At 44.8% G+C, this 10,068-nt stretch overlaps 1 protein-coding gene across 1 annotated transcript in view; it reads right to left on the bottom strand.

Moving 5' to 3' along the window:
* Positions 1-5,593: 5,593 nt before the first annotated feature.
* The window catches only part of LOC119391058 (uncharacterized), a 38,747-nt gene continuing 34,272 nt past the window's right edge, over positions 5,594-10,068 (bottom strand). The window contains exon 5 of the mRNA XM_037658742.2: positions 5,594-6,871. Coding sequence (XP_037514670.1) covers positions 6,413-6,871 — 459 coding nt within the window. The 3' untranslated portion in view covers positions 5,594-6,412. The remainder of the gene's footprint in view (positions 6,872-10,068) is intronic.

Here is a 10,068-nt window from a genome sequence, read left to right as displayed (position 1 = left end):
TCAGAAAATCGTGCCCGCATGCTGTGCTGGACAGCTTTAATGACCAAGTTCGGCGAGTGTTGGATGCCGGGTATCCTTGCACGATCGTTACGGTAATCGTAGAGGTTCTCCTGTGTGAGACAAAAGCACCCAGCTCCGGTGTGAAACCTGGGGCGCAATCTAGGAGTCGCCCTGAGGTGTTGCCCTATTCGCCGCGAGATCGGGCTACAGGTGGCAGCACCGTCGCCGCGCTAGTGTGGATAGGCGGTTGTCGGGGCGTATACAAACGTAGAGAAAGGTAGCATATACAGTAACTCTAAAGGTAGCATATACAGTAACTCTATACAAACGTGCACAACAGCGCTTCGTTGTGAGCGATGTGACCCAATTTCCGGCAAACAAAATGCGTTGACTGCAACTTTGTGGTAATATGTGTGCTCTTCATTCCCAAATTAATGCACGAAGCGCGCCGAACGTTACAATTACTTGTGAGAGAAGCGCATTCTGCCAACGAACGGGTTGCTCGCCTTCGGCGACAGTCGGCGTTTTCGCAATGGGTGACGTTTTCTTGTTGTTTTATTTGTACTTGTTCAGCTTGTGTTCCACCTACTACGCACTGCTGTATAGCGCCACTGAATTACCTATTTACTTCTTGTTCATTTGGATGCCCCTCAACAAAAAGAAAGCCCGTGTTCCTTCACGATGAGTTGAAATAGCACTTTGTGCACTGCGTGCTCAAATATTCATTCGCATTTCTTATTCAGTTCTCCATGAAATGTAGGACAGTTTATAAGTTTACTGAGGAAAGCTACGTGGCTGACAGCGCTTTAGCGCTACGGAAACGTTTAACACACACACGCTTGTTTTTATCCTAGTAACAGTACACAAAGGCAACTGTACAGCACGGAAATTTCTTCGATTGATTACTTGCACGACAGTAATGGAACAAAGGCCCGGTTATCTCACAGGACAAAAGTACGTTTTTTCATACAAATAATGTCCGCTTCATTCCGTCGATCTAAACAAAGCAACACAAATGCTGAAGATAACGTAAAGAAAAAAATATGTGGCTTCGCGTGAAATTACTACTACATATATGTAAACTACGCCGTTTGGACTAATTTTGACCATCAGCGCTCTTTAACGCGCACCTTAATCTAAGTGCACTGGTGTTTTTGTGTATATTTCGCCACAAGTTAAAAGTGCACTGGTGTTTTTGTATATATTTCGCCACAAGTTAAATTGCGCAAAGCAACTAAGTTTTGCGATTTCCGAGTCTCTTCATTTTCTGTTCTTTTTAGGGGACAATTTAAGTACCGAAGTGTCAGACGTGACTTAACAGAAATATTTCTCTCTAGTGAGACCAGGACAGTACACAACTAAAGCTCGTCGCGTAACGTATAAACAACACCTAACCACAACGCTCACGTACATGCGAGCATTTTTTTTTTACCACCGCGCCGCTAAAAGGCTATATTGACATAAGATTTAATACTTCTCATCTTTAGGACAACGCCAAGTACACTTTGCAATGCGCTTGAACCACAAAGCGGCACCTACACTGATGTGACTCTCGTGAACGGGGGAAATCCAAAAAAACGGCAGGAGGTGGAAGATGGAAGCTTGCGATGAAAATATCTAAAAACAGGGGGTGGGTGCTCGAGCCGACGTTTCGACAAGTGGACTTGTCTTCTTCAAGGACTTGTCTTGAAGAAGACAAGTCCACTTGTCGAAACGTCGGCTCGAGCACCCACCCTCTGTTTACAGATTTTTTTCATCGTGAATGGAGGGTACGACGACCACACACATCACTCTCGACAAGTGCATTCTCTGATCTTATTACAGTACATATACAGCCGATCAAGGCCAATTTATTGTTTACATCGTGTTAGGCATACGTACGAGCGGTTAAAGTTGCACTAACGCAACGGAACAAACCGCCTTTTGAGGATCTGCATGAAGTACGCGCACATGAAAACACAACGTGGCTAGCAGACGACGCATGGAGCAATCCACACTAGGCGCGGTTCAGCCAGAAGCCGCTAGGCGGCGACTCCGCTCGATCTCGCGGCCAATATGCAGCGCACCTCTCATAATTTGAAGGTTGCAAGCAGGCACGATGTGCCAATTGTATTTTCCGCCCCGCGCAAGCTGGAAGGTCTCTGCCCGAAAATATACTGATAAGAAGAAACCTGCAGGGTGCGGCCAAAATAATGAGCTGCCTTATGTAACATGCGCAGTTGGCGTTGTTGCGTTTGCGCACCGCTTACTGCCTATCAGCCGGCGCCCAAGTCTGGCTCTTCTGTTCCGGACGAAAATCTGCTATCGCGCATGTGCGTTGGTATGTTCTCCCTCGCCCTTCGATCACGGCGTTCCTTTATAAAGGACTGCGGATCACGCCGTGGGAGCTTCTTTTTGTACACCTTCTTTCGGCAAGCATGCCGCATTAAAAAGTACGTTCTTCCTTCTCGAGGCGTCTTCTTCTCCCGGCTTGGAGCCCAACTCGGCCAAACGTAACACGTTCTGTATGAACACGTTCTGTATGGCGTTCTGTACGAACTTCCACTTTCATGTGGAAAGTCTTATGTAGGGGCAAACTGGAAGTGCATCAACGTTCGTGCAAGGAAATATGAATGATCAATAATCAATAAAGAGAACGCGCATTTGCCTGCGCACGTCCGGTATAGCACGTACGTGTGTTCCGAATTCCCGAGAAATCAAGATTTTGGGTAGAGAGAGAGAATAAGGAATGTAGGAAAGGTAGGGAGGTTAACTAGACTATGCGTCCAGTTTGCTACCCTACACATGGGGAGGGGGAATAGGGGAGTAAAAGAGAGGGAGAGAATGACAGACACGTCACATCACACACACAGTGCTCAGTTTCACGGGCGGTTCCTCAATGCAGTTGTTTTCAAGTACCGCCCGCAGGAGGGCTTGTGTGGCATTCTGAGCATGATGTGCTGCGCGACCAGGCTCCTAAGAACTTTGCTTCATTAAAGGGCCGGTCATCGAGTCTATTCAAGGACCACTGGAGGGTCCAGCGACCTTCATCAAATTGGGCACAGTGGCACAAGAGATGTTCAATAGTCTCTATACAATTGCAGCTTTCGCACATGGATGAATCTGCCATGCCAATGCGATGGCTGAATGACTTCGTAAACGCTACATCGATCCACAACCGGCACGGCATTGTAGTGTCACGTCGAGAAATCTTGGATGGCAGTTGTAGCTGGAGTAATGATTCAATGTTCTTAGGGCGATGATTGGAGTTAAGCGGAGAATTCCAGTGCGCAAGGGTGGCATTATGCGCGATGTGACGAAGTTCTCTAGCTGTGTCTACTCTTGACAAGGGTATGAACAGTGTGGGCGCTCAATCGTGGGAACATCGGGCAGCGTCGTCGGCGAGGTGGTTACCACTGATGCCACAGTGACCCGGCAGCCATTGTAAAACAATGTCGTGTCCTTGATTAGCGGCGCGATGACAAATTTCATTGATATCAGACACCAACTGGTGGTAGTTTCTAAGTCGTAGACTTCGCACGCATTGAAGGGCTGCCTTGGAGTCGCAAAATATGGCCCATCCAGGGGTGGAAGCGGACTTCAGTCTTTTGAAGCAACTCAGGGAGAACGAATAATGCTGTTTTGGAGCAGCTTTGGAGCGGTAAAAGGGGATTTTCGGAGCAATTTCAGAGCACGAAAAGGTGTGTTTTGGAGCAATGCAAGGTGGTTTCGGAGCAGATTTCTGGGGCCAAACATGTTAATTGATTTTTTTTTACTTCTGGGAAACAAAAAATTCCAGTGGCTTTTACGAAACATTCAATACTGATGAACTACCAGACTTACCGCAAGTGTGTGTGTGTCTTCCTATCGTTAAAACATCACAGCTGACAGAGGAATAACTCAGGGAAAACGAGAGATAAGTGATCTTTTGCATAGCTACACTTGACAAGACCTCAGAAGTATGAAAAACGTCCATGTTAATAAAACACCGAAGCTGTCATGAACAACTGAAACTAGAGAAAATCTAATAAAAGTCACCTTCTTTCTAAAACAATGAGACCCTATACAATACATTAAATTAAAAAAGCTTATGCTCGCGTCATTAAACCGCTGCAGCCGACATGTGAACCGAGAGCAAAATAGAGATAAGCAGTGCACTGCATAGCTAAATCTGACTACACTTCAGAGAGAGTGAGAGAAAACATCTATTGCAGAAAGGCTTGTGAGTGAAGGTGGGAGGGTCCCTCATTCCAGGAACCCTCTGGCCTGGACCGCCCGCTTGAGCAGCAACTGCGAACTTTGACCATCAGGGCACGGTCGCTGGCGCGGGCGCGCGCTATCTCGGCAGACGTCAGCAAACGGCCCGCTTACTTCGCGTTGAGACGACAGAAAGAACGAAAACCGCTTCGCTCCCTGTAGCGGCCGTATTCCCTTACACCAGCGTTTTGTAGAGTTACGCGAGATCGGTCGACTTAGCTGCCAGCCCTTCATACAACATTACAGTTTGTTGCTATCGCATTGATTCATTGCTTCGCCCTTGCGGCGAAACTGATTGTTTCGTGCCGTCATTAACGTCACGGAGGGCGCGTCAAATGATGACGACAGGATGCTCGCTTGGGCGCGCCACGTCGCAGATGAGAGCGGCACATGAGGGCAGCGAAGACCGCTTGGGAGCAGTTTCGGCGCAATAATGCGTTTTGGAGCAGGATGGCGCAGCAGAAGCCGATTGGCGCAGCGTGGCGGAAATGGCGCAGCACTTCCACCCCTGCTACAAGGGGGTTCTTGCATAACGAACTCCATAGCGGCTCGAAAAGCGGCGAGCTGGGAGCCCGTAGACATGGTGACGTGTGATGTCTTGAACTTGACGGTGATTGATCGAGATGGTATCACAAAGGCACCTGTCGAACTTCCCGAAACCGAACCGTCCGTGTAAACACGACTTCGGTTAGCATACGACAAATGCAAAAGGTCCAGTGAGATCTGCTTTAAGGCTGCAGATCAAAGGCTTACCTTTTTAGATATCCCCGGCACTTCAAGGTGCACAGATTTTGGGTAAAAGCCATATTAACACTGCCCGTGAACTGATGGAAGCATTTAATATATCTTTAAGACGGGATGCCTGTGTAAGTCATACGTCAATTTCTTTGATGGATCATGAAATGAGGTTCCTGCGCGGCCTATTGTAATCTGCAGAGCATGACAATGTGATTACCGTTGTGAACAAGTGAGTGAATGTGTATATCTACTGACAGCGGCGAAAAATAAAGTTACTTGAAAGTTTGCACTCATTCGTGCCTTCTGTGTCCTGGTCTAGTTTGCGCGCAACCATCTTCCCTTGTGGTTTTCTTGCCTGAGCCATTCATTTACAATCGGCATTTTTCCCAGCTTTGCTGTGAATAATCTACATAGCTGTAAATTATTCTGAGGCAATTGCTAAAATATTTATGCATAATTCCAGCAATCTTTGACCTCTGAGCTATTCTTATTGAACTATTGCAAGTGTGGTTGTGAAAATTAAAAGCATTCATGGTAGACGAGAAGAGCACAAAATAATTGCAACATCACGCTACACATTAAAGACAAGATTTCATGATTTGCAAAAAGCACGAAGAAATATTGCACAACTTAAATATTTACTATAGTCTCAAAGTACAAACAACACAACAGAGCTCCGCAACAGCAGCTGCCGAAAAATCCTCACAGCTGTACAGAGAACACAAAAACAAACATTATTTGCTGTACAAATTGCTGTTCCTCTCAATAACTAGCACACAACACAATTTTAAAATGTGATACATTCAGTTGTATTTAAAGACTTCTAAAGATGCAACAATGTGGCAATGTATAAGGCACAGATGAAATGGCGTGGAAAGAACTTCAACCAACTAATGCGGTCAGACAATGATATAACAAACAGAAAATGTGCACGAAATTTTTTTGGCTGACGCCAATGTGTAATTCTTTTAAAGTAGTTCAACTGTACTTCAAAAACCACTGGTGTAGTGGTAAAAACATGTCTGAAAAGGTGCAAAAAATTAACATGTCTTTTACCAAGCAAACAGTTGCGGGGAATTGGCCAACAAAGCAATTGTAAAAAGCAGCGTGTCAGGTTGCAGCAAAGAATAAAAAAGGTGGTCTAAAGGTTACACAGGGACAAGGAGTGCAGATATTTTTCACACGTCTAATGAACAAATCAAATGGCAAGTTTTCCATACCGACAGTTGTACAAAACCAACCAACAAAATGCCAGAAAGCACCAAGCTAGTTGCGTTTTCAAACCAAAAGGAAAAGTGAAGATAAAAGTTGTGATCATGGCACATGAGAGAAAGGTAAAATGACGTGCAATGGATTCAAATAAATAGTTGTACTTTATGAAACCACAGGTACTGTCATAACTAAAATAATAATTTAGGACTTGTAGATTTGATTTCAGCTACTGCATGGTCATGCTGCTGCAAGCACCGTACTTGCAGTAACTGTGATCAAAACCTCTATGGTGTACTTGTTCATCAGGATCCGACTGACTATCACTCATGGCATCCTGCTCAGGCAAACATGGCTGTCCTGTTTGTTGGCACATGTCGAGAGTTTTACGTTCGGTTGAGTAAAAGTGCTGCTCCTCGCTTTCGTTACTTGATGCATTGGTCGATGCGTTGCTTGATGGCGGTGAGCTTCTTCCTGAAGTGTCTGATGAAGGTGATGAAATTCTCTCCAACTTTGCCAGAATCTTGGCAAGTGCTGGCCTAAGCCAAGGTGTAGCTTGGTCTTGTACCTCTGGTGTTTCCAGGCGGTCTAATATTGCTTGAAGCATTGTCACGCAGTCACGGTCATCAGTGCATTCTTCCTCGTCTAGCTCTTCAATGTCTTCAATTCTTTCCTCGTCGTCCCAGTCCTGTAAAATGTAACAAAGGAGGTTTTTGTGTTTTAATACACTCTTGTCTGATTTGTGCAGTAACAAGGTTAGCACTTCATCTCACCATTTCAAACAGTGTTGTAAAAGTGATAGATTAATAAAACTTTTGGTCATAAGAAACACTATGACTAGAAGGACTGGTAGTGTACTAAAAAAAAACTAGCTTCATCATGTCGTACTGAAATATGTATAGTGTGTAAGAATGTTCTGCTTTGAATAAAAGTGGCTGCATTTAAAGGGACTGTCTACCGTCCCTCATTGCTTTTCTGTTTTGTACCGCAATAGAATGCGTACCATCTGAAGTGTCCAACCTTGCAGCGCTTTCTCTGGAAAGTGAGTAGAACCACTTAAAACAATTTTTCTATCTGCGTTCGGTCTTCTTCCATTGGCGTGAAACATGCCCACGACACAGGTCGGTGGATGTGATGACGATGTAGTGCCGGTAAAAATTAAAACTGAAAGCACATGTGATTTCTGTAGGATTACTTTATTTTCTCTGAACACTAATGTAATGAATGTAACAGTTGTTTTCAGCGCGCTAGTGGTAACATGAGGCCTTATTATACGATTACAGAACACTTGTTTTGCTGTAATCGAAGTGTATGCATTTATTTTACCACTGCTGCCGCAATCCAAGCCAAGTTGATTCATCAAAAAGAGACGATCAATACACGCCTTCACAGCGCAGTTTATGTCAGACATCCTAACAACAACACAGCGGCACAGTACGACCAGCGTGGAGGGCCACATGGCATAGCACGAGTTAAAGCAGACGAAATCGAAGACGGCACCGCAAGCAGCGCGACCGGGCGCCTTTTTTTGGATGCGTGAGAAAAAAAAAGCAAAAAAATTACTCTCTGATGCAACCGAAAGCTGCCTCAAGTGCGTAAAATAAAATTTCAAGTTATATATGTTTTTCAGCAAAATGAGTCTACCAGCGAGGATTTCTTGTCCTACCAGTAGATTGACCACATCGCTGCTAGGTGACGCTAGCGGTCATTCTTTCACGATTTTCTACATCAAATTAAAAATATAATTCCTTTCTTATGGGGCAAAAGCATGCTCGTTGCTGCCGATGTGACGAACGATCTTCTCATTTTCACCACAATCAGAAAATGTTTCCGAGCGGTAGACAGTCCCTTTAAAAGACGTGCATGTTGTATTATTTAACATGTTCACTGCAGTATGCTTTCTTGAGGTCTCGTTTTAAGTGTGGAGTGACCCACCTGTGGGCCAATCGGCATACCTTCTAGGTGTGCCATGACCCCCGGTGGGTCACGAGCCTGTGCCTGTTCATATGCTCTAAATAGGTGGCACTGCTGCCTTTGCGGCTGGCATTTAGCACACTTACTTGTAAGACAGAGCTATTTCTTGCCTTTTTCGCGTAAAGCTATGCTGAAATCTAAAGCGTCTGGCACCAGAAAACACAAACACGTTTGTTTCCTCGGTGTTGTGCTTTCTTTTGCGGCATGATGATCCACGAGTCGCGCTAAAATGTTTGGGAGCAGCAGGAAGAATGCATGTATACTTGTTAGAGTGAAACGTAATTCAAAAACCGCGGCAAAATGGTGGCAAGCAATACTACAGAGAAATAGGCCGCCACTCCGCTCCTAAAAAACAACATCGCCATCCCACATTGAATGCAGTAAAAATATATTATATAACTGGTAAGCACAAATAAACAAGACAGGGACACAGAAAGAATGAACATGGACAGGTGCTTCCATGTTCATTCTTCCTGTGTCCCCGTCTTGTTTATTTGCGCTTACCAGTTATACCTTCAAGTATGAACCAACACGCCCAGTTACAAGTTTTATTGAAAAATATATTCACTGGTTGCATTATCAAATCTTAGACGGCAGCACATGACGAAGAGTTCTTGAGCGTGGGTCACACTGCATGCAGCATGAAAGAGTTTTCATTCAGTGCGTGGTGGGTCACCAGTGGGTCACAGCATCTAACACCAGAAAAGTATTCTTCTGGTTATTTATAACCTCTTGCAACAAGAATCATACCTCTGCGTTCTAGTGCGATGAAGTTATCACATTAGCAAGCAGATACATGCTCGTAACATCGTGGCTGCGTAGGAGCACAGGCCGTGACCCACCGGCGTAGGTCGGCAAACTCAATCATGAGTCGACTCACCCAGACTTACACTCACATTCAGCCGTGAGCCTGAGTGAGTCTGGGTGAGTAATGTCTTCATGAGTTTGAGTCCAAGTGAGTCCGGTTGAGGAAAATTTTCGTGAGTCTGAGTTGGAGTGAGCCCAAAGCGCGAAATATATTTCTTGAGTGAGTTTAAGTGAGCTCCACATTTTTTGCAGACATGTGGTCCAATTTACTCAACTTCAGCATTACTGTGAGTATAAACGTGAGCCTTACTTCGGCTCACTTTTACACTTACAGCTACACACACATACTTCATGGCACTAGCTTTCATACGACATCTCAATATTTATCGATCAGAGGTGTGAGTTACGGAAGGGGAGTTCTTATGACCTTCCTCCTGCAAAATCTTCCATGGGAAGTTTTTGATAATGGTGTCTCGTGTAAGTCACCTCTTTATATAAAAGTGTCCTTACTGGATTGCAACCATTGATAACTTGTATTTGAAGATATGAGATTAAAAGGTGCCAAGTAGAGGACCAACTATGTGAGATTTCAGTGTTAAAAAAGCATTGACGCTACGGTCGAAAAAGTTAAATATACGCTAACAGACTCATGAATCAACTCACTCAGACTCACTCAGGCTCAGATCGAGCCGCGAGTCTCAGTCTGAGTGAGTCCGAGTGAGTAATGTTTTGGCGAGTTTGAGTCCAAGCCAGTTTGGTTGAGAAAAATTTTAGTGAGTCTGAGTCTGAGTAAGTACGGATGAGGGAAATTTTGGCGAGTCTGAGTCCTAGTGAGCCCTAAAGGCAAAATATATTTCATGAGTGAGTCTGAGTGAGCTCCAGATTTTTTGCTGAACTTTGCCCACTGGTGACCCACGCCGCAGTGAACGTGTCGCATTCCTTAGCAAACCAAAGGCACTTTGAGCATTTCTATCTATGTATCCATCTAGTATCTAGCTGCCTATGTCTGGCTGGTCTCATGGTCGCCTCGTCTTGTGCCCATGTTCGCATGCCCTGTCTTTTAGAATAGTCCTAAGCATTTTTCTATGTGGTCACAATAAACCG

Source organism: Rhipicephalus sanguineus, chromosome 4 (genome assembly GCF_013339695.2).
Source record: "Rhipicephalus sanguineus isolate Rsan-2018 chromosome 4, BIME_Rsan_1.4, whole genome shotgun sequence".
Classification (NCBI taxonomy): Eukaryota; Metazoa; Arthropoda; class Arachnida; order Ixodida; family Ixodidae; genus Rhipicephalus; species Rhipicephalus sanguineus.
Note: the sequence above shows the minus strand (reverse complement) of the source record. Positions and strands in the feature narration are given on the sequence as shown.